Source organism: Astatotilapia calliptera, chromosome 1, assembly GCF_900246225.1.
Source record: "Astatotilapia calliptera chromosome 1, fAstCal1.2, whole genome shotgun sequence".
Taxonomy (NCBI): domain Eukaryota; kingdom Metazoa; phylum Chordata; class Actinopteri; order Cichliformes; family Cichlidae; genus Astatotilapia; species Astatotilapia calliptera.
The window spans coordinates 35,975,377-35,993,764 of NC_039302.1; the positions used below are offsets into that span (position 1 = coordinate 35,975,377).

The following is an 18,388-nucleotide window of genomic DNA, read 5'->3' on the forward strand; positions in this document are numbered from 1 at the left end:
TTCACGGGTTTTTCAAAAGGGAAAAAAAAAATCACACTGATAACAAAGAAGTCTTAAGTTGTCTGACCTTGGTGTGAATTTGCTGAGACGTCCACTCCTTTGTGATTGTGTTAATGCACAACGGCAAAATGTCAAAACCTCTGCTTTTATAGAGTTGCTCTAATTTATAGATGATCAGCTAAGTGCATTTGATTAGCAGCATCTTAATTCCAATGGAAGCAGTATGTTTGCTTAGTTTTACACATGACTGCATAGAGTCCTGTTAAAACGTGCCTTTTCACAGGACTGTACTATAAAATAGAAATAAATTCATGTTGTCTCAGCAGGTTGTATTGAAAAACATGATGACAATTTACCCACAAAAATGTTCCTTTGATTTTTTAATGTTTTGTTTTTTAAGTGTTTGAGTTCAAATTAGTTGTTAGTCTGAGGGCATCGGTCAACGATTCAAATTAGAGTGCTACTAAAGTGCTACTACTGCAGCTCCACCTGCTGACACACTAACATTACTGACTTCCTGTTTATTGTTGTTGTGACTCTTCTGACTCAGTATGCTAACCTCATGTTTCTCCACCATCACTGCAGAGAGAGAAACCTCGTTTGGCAAAAATCGACATTTAATCTTTTTGTTATTCTGGTTGAGATTAGCATATGCTGCATAGATCATTACAGACTGGTGGCCTTGCGGGGTGCTCATCCTGCCCTGCGTGCAGTGTGCTGTACCTGTAAATGTCAGGTGTGTCCTGGTGGAGGTTGTGTAATCCAGCAGATGAAGGCTGCTGTGCTGCAGCAGCAGGAACGCCGTGTCTTCACCACAGTTGGCTGCTCATGATAATCAGGACGGATGTGCCTCTGCAGCCTGAACTGAACAGCAGCTGCAGGAGGAGGCGCTTCAGCTTATTCACACCACCCAGAGTTCAAACTCACAGCCAGCTGACTGTACTGTGAAGGAGAGGTGAACTCATCTTGTACCTTCTAGTTTCCCAGTAATTCCAGGCCTCTTAGTACAGACGGATGTCTGAAGCTCCGTCTTTACACATCTATTTCTTATTCCTTGAATCACTACAGCCGACTCTGACCCCACAGTTTACAGGAGACCACTAGCAGCTACGCTAACTGATCTGTAGACTGGATCACGTCTCTAGAGGTTAGAACAGGAGTAGTCATTCCTCTATTGTTAGACATGACTGGGTACAGATAATGCAAATGATTCCAGCCAGTAATTCCTCTTGGCTGCTTTTCTGCAGTCCTCGTTCAGAATTTTAGGGGAAAAATCTTTTGAAGACATTTGAGCTGGGTGAACTAGAAGGAAAGTTATAAATAGATTTGTGATAAAATGATTTTTGTGGGGATTGAATCTTTCGGTGGATTAGCAGAGTATTTAAATCAAAAGTGATAAGTTTGAGATAACGTGTTATCTGCAGGCTCTAAAAGTGTAACGACTGAACGGCCCATCCAAACTGCAGCTCCTCCACCTCCTCCCCCAGCATGACAGTGCTCCCTGTAACCAACAGCCCAGTGAGAGTCCTACTAGGTGAAACTATGCAGTATTGTAAATCATTTCTCATATAAATTGTGCATTAAGAGAAAGGCTTACAGTGAAAGGTGCTTTGAAGTGTCTTCCTGTAGCAGAGCAAACCTTCAGACCTTCAAAGCTGCAGACCAACAGCATTCCTGGACCTCCTCCTGTTCTTCCTCTAGACCAGGGGTGCCCAATCCCGGTCCTCGAGAGCTACTATCCTGCAGCTTTTAGATGCATCCCTACTCCAACACAGCTGAATCAAATGGTTTGATCTCTTCAGCATGCCATCATGTTTGGCAAAGGCCTGATAACAAGCCATTCATTTGATTCAGGTGTGTGGGAACAAGGATGCATCTAAAAGCTGCAGGACGGTAGCTCTCGAGGACCGGGATTGGGCACCCCTGCTCTAGACACTTGATGGTACAAACCAATGTTAAGACCTGATGTGTTTAGCTGCAGGATGAGGAACAGCTCGCGCCCTCGCCTGAACCTGGATCGGTTTTCTCAGACAAGAAGCCTCGTGAAGCATCGAGTGACAGAACAACCTTTTATTTGATTCTAGCCATAAAATATTTTGTCTTGAAAGAGTGAAAGCTGTCATATCAAGTTAGTAGGAGGCAGGAAAAAGTTTTATCAAAGCCAGGAGTACAGGTGAGATGACAGAGAGAGCCCTTCCATCAACTGAGCTACAGTTTACTATGATTGTCGTTATGCACCAGAATGCTTCACTAAACCAGATGTACAAATTCACCAGCTAGAAGCAATTTACAACATGCACTTTATGGAGAAAGATTGCATAGCTCCTCACTGTTTTGCCCTTTAAAGATGTGCTTTTAAAAAGAATCCAGTTTTGGATGAGGCCTTTCTGAAAAGCACTAAATTCAGAAAAGCCCTGTTCTGTATCCACTGCGGCGCCGTCCTCACAGATGTTTCTCAGAAAATCGGAAACGTCCACAGGGGAGAAGAAAGTCAGCCCTGTCTAAGCTGAGTTCAAACTCCATCCCAGAGAGAGGCTTCATGCAGTAACCGTATCCCCTCTGGAATGACTGCGTGATCGAGACAGTCCAGGTCTCAGGATCTTTCAGGAAAGAAGACTCCCCGCCGGCAGTAGAAAGGACAGGCACTGAGTCGAGCTGGGTCCGAGGTTCAGGTGGAATCGGGGTCGAAGAGAGACGTCTTTCCTCTGCAGGATCTCAGCTGCCTCATATTCGTATGTGGAAATTGCTGAAGACACAAAGCAAGCAGATGTGGGTGACTTCTAGGACTGACTGAATCATCATTAACTGTTTGAACCTCTCAGGCTGTAACTGGATGAAACTGTGAAATTTAGCCTCGTTGTATCAACTGCAGGATGGTAATGGTGCATCTCAGTTGCTGTCAGGAGTCTGTTTTTACTCTTTAAATTAAAACTCTGACAATTATCTTTGCATGTAATGTTTCATAGGATTCACCTCCAGGGCAGAGCGACTGGAAAACATGCTCACTTTGAGCTGCCTCAAACTACTTTACAATGTCGGGTAAATACCCCACAGTGCTACAGAGAAAACTTCCACAATTAGACGACCCCCTATGAGCAAGTACTTGGTGACAATGGGAAGGAAAAAGTCCCTTTTAACAAGAAGAAAACTCTAGCAGAACCGGGCTCAGGGAGGGCCGGCCGGTTGGGGGTCCGCAGCAGGTGCTGCAGAGTCTGTTGTAAGCAGACATAAATGACTGGACGAGCGTAAATGCTGCGATCTGTGCGCCGCACCTTGCAGACGCGCGTTCACGCCGACGTTTATGACAGTCGAGCTGCTCGGCTTTGTGACGTCAGATTAACTGGCCGACCGTAACCAGGGTGACGCGGGAGGTGATGTACCTGCTAGTAAAAACATAATGGCTTTCCAGCTTTCTCTTTTTACAGTTTAACTGCTTCTGTTGCCATAGTAACACCAACCCTTGAGCCCAGTTTCCAGCTATTATCTCTGAGCGGCGGTCCAGTGTGATAGACAAATTAATGACTGAACTCAATGACTTGATAAATGCACCCTCCTCCTCCTCACTCTACTCTTCTTCCCCTTGTCTCTCCCTTCACCCCTCCTCTGTGCTCACTGTGGGACACTGTGATGGATTGCCAGCAGTAAAACTCGTGGGTTTTATCTCTGCAGCTTTATGCAGAGCAGCAGAAGACTCAGCAGCCTGAGTGAGAAACACTCACAGCCAGGATCAGGACCTGGATCAGGACCTGGATCAGGACCTGGATCACAACCATCCTCTGTCCTTTCAGGAGACATCCCGCCGGCAGCTTCACGGTGAAGCTTCTCATTGATTTGATGCTGTCCCTTCATGCAGCCCCTCAGTTCAGCCTCAATCGTGAAACAACTGATGTGTGTTGAGCAGCAGATCAAACAAGAACTACAAATATCTTCCAGCGCACAGTAAGACTCATTTAGTAAGTTTGACACCGCTGCATTAGTGGGAGGATCATACTGAGCCGCAGCACAGTCTGTACGGCTGACTGTGAATTAAAAGGCTAAAATAGTGTGTGCCTTTGTGGTGGATGGATGAAAACTGTTGATAACCCTGCAGATCATCGTGTTTTAGTGATACTGCCAGCAGAACAGAAGAAAACTGACCCTAAAGCATATTTTCCTCCAAAAAATGCTGCTTCAAGAGCAGAGAGCACAGAGCTGATGTGTTATGTGACATTATTGTGATGAGCTGGCAACAGCACCCCATGACAGCCTGGAGGGGAAATATAAGAAACAGTCAGACAACAGTCTGAGCAGCAAAAAACACTTTGGACCGATTCCAAACACAGAAATTAAGGATTAAAAAACCAATCACATACTTTTCTAACTTCGCGCTGTCACTGTGGAGGTTTGTGGGAGAGGAGCAGCCACGTCTCTGCCTTACTTTAAAAAATGAACACATAACAGAAGAGATGACGGTACCTCAGAAAGTCAGGAGCCTTGGAGATCATGTTCTCAAAGTCGGCGAATGAGAGCTTGTTGTCTCCGTCGAGGTCGGCCTCCTCGATGGCTTTGTCACACACCAGCGTGACCTCCTCGGGCGTCAGCTCCCCTTTGGTCAGCTTGTTCAGGGTCTTCTCCAGGTCCTCCTTACAGATGAAGTTGTCCCTGTTAAAGTCTGGACCAGATCCCCAACGAGACGACTCAGTACTGGGCTGCCACAAAAACCTGAACTTATTCTACGAATAATCTCCATGTAATCAACAGTAATAACTGCAAATAATGAAATCATTTTGTAAACTATACATTTTCTTAGACTTTATTTAGATTTCTCATATATTATTTTGAGACCATTTAAATCTATTTAGACATTTAATGTTAATTTAGTGACATTTAATATTTAGAAGAATAATTTTTAGACTAATAATAATTATTTAAATTTTTTGATTATTTTGAATGATAATTCTTTTATTCACATATTTTTGGCCATTTTATTTACATTTAGGAGAGATTTGTGTATATTAACATTTTACTTTCTTTTAATATTTTCAGAAATTATAATAATCATTTTCCAGGAATTAATAATTTTCTCTTAATTATATACTTACGAAGTTGAAATAATTAATTAAAATAATCTTTTATATAGTCATGCTATTTTTGTTTAAATCAGGAAAACAGCACTTATTCTGAAGCGAGTACTCGCCGAGGCACATTGCTGCCACAGGTGTGTCATCTCAGACCCAACCCGAGCTTCTCCACCTGAAGGCGCACGTTACCGTATATCTTGAAGGCGTAAATGGTCTTGAGCTCTCTGGGTGAAGCTTCACAGAGGGCAGAAAACATATCGATGAAGTCGCTGAAGCTCAGGTTCCCCTGTCCGTCCTCGGAGAACGTCTCCACGATTCTCTCTCTAAACGGGTTTTCCTGTCAGCACAGACGCAAAACATCACACAGTTGAACATAACGGCCAACAAAAACCGGGATGTGAGACACATTTGTTTTAAAGTCTTGCATCAGCCAGCAGAATTTTGACCTGTACAAACTGTACCTTCAGTTCAGGCATGGTGACGATGAGCGTCATCGGGACTTTGATGTCGGGGTTGTTGGTGTAGTCCAGCGGCACTAAATGTGGCGCCAGCTCACGATATCGAGCGTGTAACCTGCAGCACATTAGAGCAAAGTCAGCAGTTTACACAGGAGTCTAATACATTCACTTTAATAACACTTTACATTCAGGATCCCAAATTTCAGACTGATGAGAGAAAAGCAACAAGTTTCCATCAGTCAGTCAGTGATCAAAGCCTTCCTAACAAAATGATGCAACCTTAAGATAAAAGCTGCTGGAACAAGGAAGGAGAATCTGAAACACGCCGACGCTGTCCGTCTGTAGCTGTAAAGTGTTTGTCTGAGCGACTCCAATCTGCTCATTTCCACCTCTAGAGTTTCAGTCTTGACCTTTATTTATCCCACCCAGGGACTGTTTCTTGAAGGTCACCCCCTCTCATGCCATTTTCTTCTGATTGGTCAACTCGCAGAAGCCTGCTGAAGGGCAGCATCCAGACTTTTTGAGCTTTACTGGCACCAAATGATGGAATCAAAGCATTCAGAGCAATCTGAAGTTTGAGTGTTTGGCTCACAGGGATTTCCTTTAGATACGTTTACTCATTATTTTTCTAAACTGTGCAGGTTTAATATGAAGGTCTAACTCTGGGTCATGTGACAGGAAATACAGGAACGGTGAATCAGCCTACGTTACAAGTCATCTTAAAATAAGTTAAAAAATCCAGTTTTGATGTTTGAAATCAGCTCAGTTAATCTCACTTCAGTCTACTGAACAGTTTCACCTCATACTATGAAAACAGGTGGAGCTGCAGGTCCTGGAGGTGCATAGGTGTGGGTGGAAATTTTGCACAAATTTTTTTCCCAGCATTTTTGTTTCTTCACAACGTCATGACTACACGAGATCTTTCCAGTGCTGAAAAACTCATTTAAGCTCTGTTTAAAGCATGCAACCCAAATCCACTTTAAGCCCACTCAAGTGTCACAATCTGAAGCTAAAATGTGTTTTTTGTTTGGTACAATTCTTCCTGTAACCTTTTCTGAGCATTAGTAACATCCACTTTGATGTAGAGGAACAGAAATACCATCTGTACCATGGATGTTTGATCTGTTTCTAATTACTTATTGGAGAAAACTTCAAAAAGTGCATTTTGAGTAAACTTTGAAGGGTCGTATCACCATGCAGGACAGGTGTGTGAAGCATATAAAGTGTTTCCTTTTGTGCTTCGTTAAAATGAGTCAATCAGCTATTAAAATATACTCCAAGCGCGCTGCGTTCAGTGTGAGTTTAGTAGATCCCAGTACAGTAAAGCCAATCATCAAAACCATTGTGTAAACACATCGCGCCTACAATACACAGCAGGAAAAATAGCCGAGCTGCAGTCGTTCCTCTCCCTCAGTGAGTGATGAAGGTGTAGATTCAAAAAGAAAAGAAGACCAGCAGACTTTCGCCGTGCGCCACACTCACCGCAGGATTTCCTTCCGGGTGAAGAAGGTGCAGTCCTGGGAACAAACAGAGAGACGAAGAAAGTGAGTCAGAGCGGCCAGTCCTCAGGGAGGATCTGCTTTCACCATCAGTCAGCATCTTCACCACTACCACCACCACCATCATCATCATCATCCAGTGCAGCAGGATGCAGAGCCAATCAGCAGCAGGAGGCAGATCTGATGTGGTCTGCGTTCTGCTGAGCCATGAAGGCAGACACCTCTCCACCTTTCACGCCTCTCTGAAGGACATCCAGCTGTCCGCCTCCATCCTGCCCCCCCTCACCTGATACGCCTCCAGCTGTTCCTCGGTGAAGGTTGTCTGCTTGTTGCCCATCTTGGCCGGCGGATCCTCCCATCACACAGCTGCATCACACTCTGAGCTGGCTTTGCATCCGGCAGCAGGTCTGCGCACAGCCGGGACATCCACTCTTCTGATCCGGGTCTCAGTCTGCGAGCCTGATGCTGCTGCTGCTGCTGCTGCTGGTCCCAACGCGGAGGAAAACAGGATTGTGACGCCTCAGAGGACAGGAGGAGGAGGTGCAGGCATCACAGTGCTGCTTTCAGCTGCTGCTTGGAAAACCATGAACTGTAAATGCAGGAAGAAATTCTGGAATTACATCATTAGATTAGTCTGTACGATGACTTTATCAGAATGTTTGTTTATTTTTTGTTTTGTTTATTTTTATGTTAAATAAATTACTTTTTATAACTTTACACCCATCTTTCTTTATTTCAACCACACATTTCTTCGATCTGCTTTCCAGCTTGGGTACAATCAGCGTAAAAGTTGTAAAACCCATTTTCTTTTTCAACTGATTTTTCATGTATTGTTTGTTTCTTTTCCTTTTATAATAATAAAGTTATGCTAAAATAAATACAGAAATGTATGTTTGCAGATTTTCTTTCTCGAGATGAATGTTAGACTGGCTGTTCTGTGCCATCAGATCTCAGACATCATTTGAACACTAAGCCACAGCTCTGAGCTTAGAGCCACAGGTTCTAAGCTCACAGTAAACAAAGTAAAGTCAATAACAAAAGTGCACGCACACGAGTCTGAGTGTTTTTTTTTGCATGCAGGTCTAGAAATTAAAGCTCTGACAGTGGACATCAAGTGTTGGGTAGAGCAGGAGCAGTGGCTCTTTCTCAAAATATAAACCTCAGAATCAAAAAACTACTCAGACACCAGGGGGTAAGTGATGTACACAGGTGTATTTTTCAAATGACATAAATCAAATTCTCTTGTTTCACACAAACATACATTTTGTCCAATAAATAAGTAAAGAAATAAAACTAAGTGAGCAACAAAAAAAAGATATAATAAATAGACATGGCAACCACTAAAAAAAACCCAGCCTAATTACAGCAAATAAAAAAACAAAAAAGAAGTGAACAAACTTTTAATATGTTCTAATCACGGTGATGACTGGAGAGTAGCGCCCTTTTGCCTTGTTTGTGTAGATTCGGATCTTCCTAATTGCTCCTGAAGGCAGCACTAATTCTGATGGTGGTGCAGCGTCCAGCAGGTGGCGCCAAAAACAGCCTGTGGCGCCAATGACTCGTACAGCCACAAAACTCTCTCGGAGTGAGTCATCTTGCTCGCACAGGATCTTTATCCCGGCTGGTTTTCGGCAGCAGCTCGGAGTGAGTCATCTCTTCCACAGACGATCTCGGAGAGCTCTTCCTGAGCAGAATGGCAGGCAACGCGTGGAGGTCACTGGTAAGAAGCACCGTGTTTATTCCCGGTTTTAGACCACCAAAGCTCTGTGTGTTACAGATGAACGGGGCTGTGTGTGTGTCCTGAAGCCTGTGTTTGTGACTTTGTCTGTCTTTACGCGCTCTCCGCGTGTTTTTTCGGGCTGATGTACCTTGGTTAGCTCTTAGCCAGGAACCCACGTCCTTCACGTGAACGGAAGCTTCTGGAGCTGACGGAGACGTTTACCCTCGTCTCACCTGTCTAATACAACTTTGACTTTACATATTCCCCTCCGCCAACCTCAATCTGGTTACCTTGACAATACGTCGACCTGTCCCGCTCTTTCTGCTCTTTAGTTCTCTGTGATCCCCAAATCCATACTAGAGTGACGGAGAAACCAACGTCAGCCTCCGTTTAAATTTGCACGAATTTAAGCTCAGTTTAGAGTTTAGATGGAATCATTAGATCGTAGAAGTTAGTTGAAAACATTTCACGAAAAGTGGATATCCTCTGATAACTTCTGCATACATGAAATTCAACATGTAGCTAGTTCATGGTAGACTCAAACTAGGTGTGGCTGCTGAGAAATGTTTGCTTTAACTAATGTGGAGACGAACACCAGACTCCCTTTTTAAATAAAGCAATTTACCTTAAACTCGTACTATGATTAAATTCCAGGTCCCGTTTTAACTGACGGAAAAGATGTCAAATAATGTGAGGCTCCTGAGATAAACTCGGCATTGAAAAAAGTCACCGTAATGTAATAGGCAGTAAAAAATGTGAGAGATATACTACATTATCCAAAAATAATCAACATCAGCATACAAAGGATCTACAAAACAGAACAGCGGAAGTGGTGGTAATAATTTTCTCCCTTCTTGTAATTTGTTACTGATGCTTGAATTTAGCCCTAGAACTTAAAGTTTGTACATATAAGCTCCTCAAGTCATTTTTAAATGTTATAATATGAATTATTAGGAGTGTTTCAAGCCTCAGCAGCAAATAATCAAGGTGATTCTTTGCAGTTTTGTTTTACACATCAACAGCAAGTGTTTTCAAACAGCTGAACACAGACTAACCATCATGATCAGGTTGTTTTTGAGCTGCTTTGGTGTGTTTTGTGTTGAGTTGACCTTTACGTCGTCTCTTCCAGCTGACCCAGGCAGTGGGGGTGGCGGTCAGAAAACCGGCTCTGGCTTCAGCCTCCTTTTCAAGAGGGGTGAGTAGATCCACCTCTGCCTTCCTGGGATGCAATCAAAGAGATGGTTTTCGCTTCACAACTCCCAGAAAATCCATTTATAAATAACAGGAAATGTTTTACATGAAAGCAGACACCTTGATCTCGGCTGGACTGTGATCTGCTCCAGCTGTCTGAGTTGTGTCTCTCTGTCTCTGCAGGTGAAGACAGTCACCATGATTCCCGGTGATGGAATCGGTCCAGAGATCTCCGCTGCTGTCATGAAGATCTTTGAAGCAGCAAAGGCAAGTTTGATCAGACTTTAGAGGCCAAATCTGGAAAATGATCTCACCTGAGTCCTCTCAGAGTCAGTGGATTTTTGGAACAGTAACTTTAACATATTTAATAAAGCCATGAAAAAATGTACTTTAATGCTGTGGGTATTTTCTGAGTTATAAGCACCTCGAAGTACATAGCTGGTGCGTTCTAATTTGCCTTGTTTTTTCCACCATTTTTCATCTCTCGTAACTTCTTTAGTTCTTTGTACCCTTCAAGGGTTACCCAAAATACACTTTTTATTTAAGTTTTCTCGAGTAAATGATCAGAATATAGAGCAAACCTTCAGGGGATCCATGCACTTTTCTGTTCCTCTGTGTCGAAGTCCAGGTCTCGAGGCCTGGACTTTGACACCCCTGCGTTAGAGCATTTTGATAAATCTTTAGTGTGTTTTCAGCCCTGAAAATTTCATGTGATATCACCTTTTCTTATAAAGTTATGTGAGCTCAACGTGCTGGAAATAAATAAATACAAAGCACTGCTGGCTATTCTAAGAGGGTCAGGTGGGAGGCACTGATTGGTTTTGGATCAGTTTCTAAATAGAATTTTCCTCTGAAGGCTCCAATCACGTGGGAGGAGAGGAACGTGACGGCGATAAAGGGACCTGGCGGCAGATGGATGATCCCTCCTGACGCCAAAGAGTCCATGGACCGGAGCAAGATCGGTCTGAAAGGTCTGCACGTGTCCGTTACCTTTAGACAGATTTCCTGGAAGATTCCTGCTCGTCAGTGTTTTTTGTTTTTTACATTTTTTTTTTTCTCCATCAGGACCCCTGAAGACACCCATCGCTGCAGGTCACCCCTCCATGAACCTGCTGCTCAGGAAGACCTTTGACCTGTACGCAAACGTGAGGCCCTGCGTCTCCATCGAGGGCTACAAGACTCCGTACACCGATGTCAACCTGGTCACCATCCGGGAGAACACGGAGGGCGAGTACAGCGGCATCGAACACATGGTGAGTGAACGGAGGCCGAGTGTGCGACAGCTCCAAGCTGAGAGGGTTACAGCGGGCTGTCCTGAGTAATCCTGACAGCTGTGTGAAAGCAGCCGTCACAGGTGATGCACAAACTGCAGACAGAGAGGAGTTCGGCTTAATTTTCTGACACAGTATGTGAAACGTTTGGTAGTGCATTTGTTTAAAGTGCTTCATTTTGTTCTGTTTTTATTTGTGGACTGTGCCAGAGCAGCTTTGCATGATTCACATTTCAAAATAAGCCTCACTTATTCTACACAGTGGGCCTTGCTGCTGCTGTGGTTCATGGAAACAAGCTGTTTTAGCTCCTCCCCTTGTAAGTCAGCTTCCTTCCGATTGGTTGCCCCTCAAAAACAGTGTTTGAACAACAGGTGGGTGGGGCTTCTTTGCCTCAGATAACCATATTAGGGATTTCCTCTGTTGCTGACATCATTCAGAGCCAGGAGTAGAAAAAACTGTGTGAGGTCTTTTGGATCACGGGGGTTACTGTAGGTACACTGAGCTCATTATTAGAAGCTTTGGCCGTTTTTAAGGTGAACATCCACCACTGTTCATCAACAGCTAGCAAGTTTACACTTATTAAGGCTGTGCACCCTGCCAGGATTATCCACACCTGTTCATTTAGGAGCTGCATGGCATCCTTTTGTCCTTCAGCCTGTCAGGGTTTTTTTTCTGTATTCAAACAAAAATAATCACCAATGAGCAAATGTGTGCAGGAATCTGTCACAGTGACTGTTGTCCAGTTCTTTAGCGTGTGAGTCAGGATGCTGCTGGAAGCTGTTAGCAGGTGTTGTTATCTGTGTTAACTGGTTGGTCTACCTGCCTCCTCACCTGTTCCCTGCAGGTCAGCTAGCAGCTGCAGGCAGGACGCTCTGCTCCTGTTCGTCTCTCCTGGTAAGAAGGAGGAAGCGGCGCCAGAGTCGTATTCACAGAGCACCTCGTTCCACCTCTGATAGATTCACTTTCATCCCAAAGACACAAACTAAGGACCTGAGACTGTTTCACATTCTGCTCACTGTGCTGCAGACATGATGAGCATGCTAACTATCATCCTGCACTGAGCAGCTCCCTTATTCAGACTGTGGATCCAGGTCTTTAATTCTCTGGACTCCTGATTGGACAGTTAGTTTCTTATGCTGATTAGATCCTTTGATATTTGTTATCAACTCAAGTTTAAAGCACAATCCTCTGAACCTTCAAATATTTCTGCTTCGTTTCAGCCTGTTCTGCTCTCCTTCACCTTTGTAAACATTTGGGCATAGACACACCATAGACAGGTGAATGGAAAGCACAGCAGGCTGAAATAAAGCGGAATGGTCCTTTAAATCTTCTTGGTGCTTCTGGATGTTTTGTGAATACGGCAGAACCACTGCCAGCTTCCTGAAGCTCACCTGTTCACCCACACATTCCCGACGTGGATCCGTCTGCATTCACACTGTCAGCTCAGATCTGGAGACGGTGTTAGCACGAAGCCCAGCAGCAGGGAGAACCTGTTAGCATGAACGCTGGTGTCCGTGTTCAAAGAACGAGGCATCCGAGCAGATCTTCCAGCTGGCAGTGAACGTGTGTGTGTGTGTGTAAAGTCTCACATCCATCCCCTGGGAACCTCCACCTGTTCTCCGTCTGGTGATTCGTGTCGCCCCTCCTCCTTGTCTCAACTTTTACCCACAGCTGACCTCAGGATGGACTAATAACTGCAGCAGCTGAAACTCTGTAAGGTCAAACCTTATTTGAGAACAAGTTTAACTTGGTAAAGACCTCGAATCTCATGGAAAAGATGTTTGCTAGTGTCCTAGAGGTCTGAAACCTCCCCTTGTATATATCTGATTAATTATGTCCCCAAAACGATGCTTTTATATCTTTGAAAGATTAGGCCTCCCCTCCCTGTGTGCGTCACATACCTCTTGTTTCCTAATCTGGAAACTGTTCCATGTATTTCCACAGAAAAGCTGTGGAGAAGCTTTTTCTGCACCGGCACGGCACCGAAACCTTGACTGAGCACAAAGGTTGAAGCAGCACAGGCTGCAGTTACAGGCTGCAGGAGGGTCTGTTACACTAATTTTCCTCTGCCTGAATTGCAGGGTCTCCTCGACTTCCTGTTTTAAAACGCAGCGTTTAAATCGATCGAACCAGCTGTAACCTTCTATTTTTTGCTCCGTTACCTATTGGCTAACGCAGCAGACACGCTTCCTGTTGCGTGCATGTGTGTGGAGGCAGGAGGATCCACTACTAGAATTACCCCGTTTTCCACTGATTTCCACTAGTTTGCCAGATGTGTATTCAGCCGCATCCATCTTTTCCTTCTGTGTTTCTGGTAATAGGTGCAGTCTCTTGCGTCCCTCCACAGTTTGATTGTTGATTCGATTGTGTTCTGTCCAGCTGTGAGTAACTTCAGTGCGTTTCTTATCTTTTTGTTGCCGTAGATCGTCGACGGTGTTGTTCAGAGCATCAAACTGATCACCGAGAACGCTAGCAGACGCATCGCTGAGTACGCCTTCGAGTACGCCAGGAACAACAAAAGAACGAGCGTGACCGCCGTCCACAAAGCCAACATCATGTGAGTGCAGCCCATCGCCCTGTGTGTCAGTCAGTGAGACCGGAATGTTTAGTCCTCGTGTGCCGAGGAAGAACAAATTCAGAAAACTGATCAGGCAACTCATTTATTCACCAGTGTAAGGTTTGACTTCCTAATCATCAGTAACTGCCAACAAAAGCACTTTATTAGCAGGAAAGAAATGGAGGTGAGGTAGATTCATCCAGTCGGAGGCCCATGGGAGATGGACCAAACCCAAAGTCCATCTCACATGGACAGTGGGCAGCCTGCCTCCAGCGAGGGTTACCACCTGTTGATAGTCAGTCCACAGGTTACTGAGTTTCAGCTTTTAGGACGGGGCACAAGTGCACCTCTGTAAAGGAAAGGGGTCGATTAGAGATAACATACAGAAAGAAGGAGAGTGGAAATAAATGAACAAAGAATAGTTGTTGAAAGCCAAAATCCAAGTAATCACTCCACCTTAGCTTGCACGTCTGAGGGAGAGGAGTGATTAGAGGACTTATTTAATCGAATTACTTCAAACAGTTTGGGGGTTATTATTTATGTTTCCTTTAAATAAAATGTCACCCATGTTTTGTCACTCACACACTCAGACTCTGTCCCTGTCAGGCGTCGTGTTCCCCCGCAGTGCAGATGTTGTGTTGCTGTTGTGTAACTCCGACTCTGTTTGCAGGCGGATGTCAGACGGTCTCTTTCTGAGAAAGTGCCGCGAGGTGGCTGAAAACTACAAAGACATCAAGTTTACCGAGATGTACCTCGACACAGTGTGCCTCAATGTGAGTCCGCCAAACAGTTCAGCAGCCAGATGTTCTGCAGCTGTTTCACAGTCTGCATTTAATGTGTTTACCTCATTAATCCAGACAGTGAAATAATTATGTTTAATGAGTGTGTTCAGAGCTGGATGGACGTGGGGGTTAATTTCAGTATTCAGTAGTATTGCTTTTCCAGAATTCTGACTTTTTTCTCAGAAAGAAAGAAAGATGTGCCCACTTTTTGTTTAGTTTTGTTTCCAGTGGCCCTTATCCTCTTCCGTACTTTCCTGACATGTCCCGATGCTTGTGTTTTCCAGATGGTCCAGGATCCAACCCAGTTTGACGTCCTGGTGATGCCCAACCTGTACGGAGACATCCTGAGGTCAGTGAATTATTCGCTCTGAAACCTGTGTTGCCAATCAGAAGCTGTGATTGGAAGTGCTGAGGTCATGTGACTGTGTTTCAGCGATCTGTGCGCTGGTCTGATCGGAGGCCTCGGCGTCACTCCCAGCGGGAACATCGGCGCCAACGGAGTCGCCATATTCGAATCGGTTTGTATGGCGTTGTCTTTTTTAGTGCCGTGCAGCTTCATCTGAATTTTGATACTTCATCTGTTTTTATTGTGCTTCATACACTGAGTACTTTACTCTTCATGCTGTAGTTTTACTGCACTTGCTTGTTGTTCTGCACAAAAAGCATGTACAATCTTTAAAAGCAGATGCTTTAAAAAGATTAAATATTCTTTTCTGATCTTCTGTAATTTGTTATATGATGTCAGGTGTTCTTAGTCTTTCAACCAATGAGGCAAATGACTCCCTGGGAACAAAAGCTCCATTCCCAGGGATTCATTTACTGCTGGTAGAAGTAGAAATTTAGGGAGGGGGCTCTCACCCCAGAGATGTCACTGTGGTCATTTGGGAATGAGTTTGAGAGTCTGTGCAGTTGCCTGAGTTGTAACCTTACTGTGGACACACACAGTCGTGTCCTTAAAGAGACAGGAGCTACTGAAAATGTCAGTAAAGGGATGAATAAGGATTTAATCTGAACTGTGAATTATGCAGAGCTGCTCCGGTCGAGCCCTGGGGTGAAGTAATGTTGAGCTCCACCTCGACCTGGTACACAGAAAAATCCCATCAGTAAAACTCTTTAAAAGATATTTTTCCCACAAAACTGAATGCTTGGATTGAACTTGTAACAGGCAGTTTTACAGTGTAATTATCTGAGTGTTAACCAGTCCTGTAATCCTGTGACCAAACGTCTGTAATCAGGAGACCTGCAGATTTATTGTTGTTTTGCTGACAAACTAAAATGAATGTTTGTGCTGCAGGTCCATGGCACCGCCCCTGACATCGCCGGCATGGACCTGGCGAACCCCACTGCCCTGTTACTGAGTGCTGTCATGATGCTGCGTCACATGGGTCTGCATGACCATGCCGACAAGATCCAGACGGCCTGTTTTGACACCATCAGAGACAAGAAGGTGAGGCTGAAGTCTCTCCTTGGAGGGCTCCAGTATTTTTGTTCCTTTAAGTCGAAGTTTCAAACAATGAAAGCAGCGTGTCTGTAACTCATTGTGCCAAAAGCTCCGACTGATCCAAACACTGAATTTTTACTCTTGGTTTTGGATGATGACAAAGAAAGGGGAGTGTCTTAGCAGCCCCACCCACCTACCTTCTATTTATGACGGGCAGCCAATCACGAGCAAGGTGGCCTGAAAAGCTCGAGAGAAAGCAGAGAAGCTTAAACGGCATGTATCAGGCGATCTGGTTGGTTTCATCGACGCCCAGAATAAATAGGATTATTTTCAGTTGTGAATCGTCCAAAGCCACTCTAGTGGAGTCTGAGAACCTCTGCTAATGTCATTAATAACAGCTGGAATGATATTGAGGACACCTGAAATGCTCTCAGAGAGAAGCTGCAGTTACTCCAGGACCGCCAGGAAAAAATCTTACACTTACTTTCAGTTGTGCATTCTGGAGGACGACCTCCTTAAAATCACACTTTGTATGATCTTTTTTCTAATGGTTTGTCACACTCCTGTATCTTGGAGCGAAGCAGACGGGAAACATGACACTCTGCTGACAGGGCTGCTTTTAATCTGAGTGGAGGCTGCTGGATACTTCCTGTTGAGCTCTTCTGAGATGACAGTTGATACATTGTTACGCCTTAGGAGGCTTATTCAACAGAAGTCAGTTTGAGCACCACCCAGTGGCTGTGGATGGGTCTGCACTTTAGTCCAGGCTGGCTGTCAGCAGCACCACCTGCTGGTTGGAGCAGATTCCTGTGAAATAAGAGCTGCTGCTCACTGATGTGTTTGTGTTTCAGGTTCTGACGAAGGACCTGGGAGGAAGTGCAAAGTGCTCTGAGTTCACAGCTGAGATCTGCCGTCGTGTCCAGGATCTGGGCTGAAGCTGCAGGGGAGAGGCCGCTGTTGGAGGCTCCCCCCGCCCGCCCACCTATCCTGCTGACTCGTCATATCTCTCTGGAGCTGCTGGCTGTGGAGGGGTGGGGCTTCTGCAGCAAGATCTTGAGTCCTTAACATTCACAGCAAGCGTAACGCACAAGTTTCACCAAGAAGCATGAGATGAGCGTTTCTTACTGTAATATCAGATGAATGACGGTATCAGTGCTTCGTTCCATTCGCATATTCTTTATCGTATTTTTGTAACAGTAGTACTGCGGGTAAAAGGTCCTCTTATTTATTGTTTCCACTTCCTGTTACTGCTTTATTCACTCCTACTCACCCGGATATATAAAAATTCTACAAAGAAAGGTCTCTCCTCTGTTTTGTTTTTCTTTTGCACCTCAGACACTTGGACTCAAACATGCAGCTTTAATGCTTCAAGTTTAGCATCTGCTCTTAACACTCGTTTTTATTTGAAATTATTCAGAAACAGTTTAGCGTATCCTGTTAAAGTCAGAGTGGAACACTGAGCAAACCATCAGGAAACATGGCAGCACCAGAGAGAGGTTCTACTTAACTTCAATAAAGGTGCTTTTTGTAATTACTCTCAATTGGGCTAAATTTCCTAAAGAGGCTTTCTCCCAAGGCCATCACTGCAAACAAGAATGTCCTCATTATGACCTTGTTAAATCAATGCTATGTTGAGTCATTACGACATCTTGTCGTTCAAACTGGGATTATACATTTTAGCATTATTGTTACCCAGAGTTGAGATCATTTAATAACCTTGCCCAATTAACCTAAATGAATTGTAAGAGAAATGGCTATAACTCTATGTATTGACCTTTTAAACAATACCAGTTTAGGGGGGGGGGGGGCAGGATCAGCAGCAGCATCAAGAAACTGTTTATTTAAAAACAGAAACCTGTCTTCACTCTTTTCCATACTCTGACCACTTTGTTAGGTACACGTTCTACAGTCTTAATATCCCAGTCCCTGGATTTCTACCAAAAATACTGCTGTCATCGCTCTAAACCAAAGTTGCTGGGCCCCAAATAAGGACAGAAGGGTTACTGCTAAAAATCCAGCTGTGATGAATCGCCATCGCTCCACTGAGACTGTTTCTGATGAGACTTTATCAGAAACAGTATGTGGATCAACTGGAGGGCCAGATGGCTCAAGACTTTTGCAGAGTGGGTGGAGCAGCTTTAATCCAACAACAGGAAGAAACTGAAACTGAACAGAAATAAGTCATGAACATGAAAATGAAACAAGACCTAACCTTGTGATGGAGTCAGTCTGAAAGTCCAGAGACATTAGAATCATGATCCATTAGCAAGCACATAATTCATGTTTATAATAATAAACTAAACAAACCAATATAAATAATAATATTTATAATTATCACCCTTTCCCTCCCTGCAAATTACGTCATGTGACCCCGCCCCTATTTCCTGGCTGCGTCAAATTGCGGCATAC

General features: G+C 44.2%; 2 protein-coding genes across 3 annotated transcripts; one reads left to right on the forward strand and one right to left on the reverse strand.

Annotated features, from left to right (window-relative positions):
* Nucleotides 1-2,050: 2,050 nt before the first annotated feature.
* Nucleotides 2,051-7,632, reverse strand: LOC113026849 (calcium and integrin-binding family member 2-like). Of its 2 annotated transcripts, XM_026176058.1 has the most exons (6): nucleotides 7,304-7,632; nucleotides 7,001-7,035; nucleotides 5,522-5,633; nucleotides 5,250-5,397; nucleotides 4,456-4,651; nucleotides 2,051-2,746 (listed from the first exon to the last, which is right to left on the reverse strand). In XM_026176058.1, the coding sequence occupies exons 1-6, from the start codon at nucleotides 7,352-7,354 to the stop codon at nucleotides 2,725-2,727; spliced, it is 564 nt and encodes a 187-aa protein (XP_026031843.1). In that variant the 5' UTR covers nucleotides 7,355-7,632; the 3' UTR covers nucleotides 2,051-2,724. The 2 variants fall into 2 exon arrangements, with proteins under 2 accessions (XP_026031843.1, XP_026031832.1); XM_026176047.1 differs by lacking the exon at nucleotides 2,051-2,746 and having other exon boundaries at nucleotides 3,102-4,651.
* Nucleotides 7,633-8,572: 940 nt separating this feature from the next.
* LOC113026841 (isocitrate dehydrogenase [NAD] subunit alpha, mitochondrial-like) lies at nucleotides 8,573-17,281 on the forward strand. The gene is made up of 11 exons (XM_026176036.1): nucleotides 8,573-8,737; nucleotides 9,867-9,932; nucleotides 10,112-10,195; nucleotides 10,785-10,899; nucleotides 10,994-11,181; nucleotides 13,623-13,756; nucleotides 14,427-14,529; nucleotides 14,823-14,887; nucleotides 14,972-15,056; nucleotides 15,833-15,985; nucleotides 16,831-17,281. The coding sequence occupies exons 1-11, from the start codon at nucleotides 8,711-8,713 to the stop codon at nucleotides 16,912-16,914; spliced, it is 1,104 nt and encodes a 367-aa protein (XP_026031821.1). The 5' UTR covers nucleotides 8,573-8,710; the 3' UTR covers nucleotides 16,915-17,281.
* Nucleotides 17,282-18,388: the final 1,107 nt, after the last annotated feature.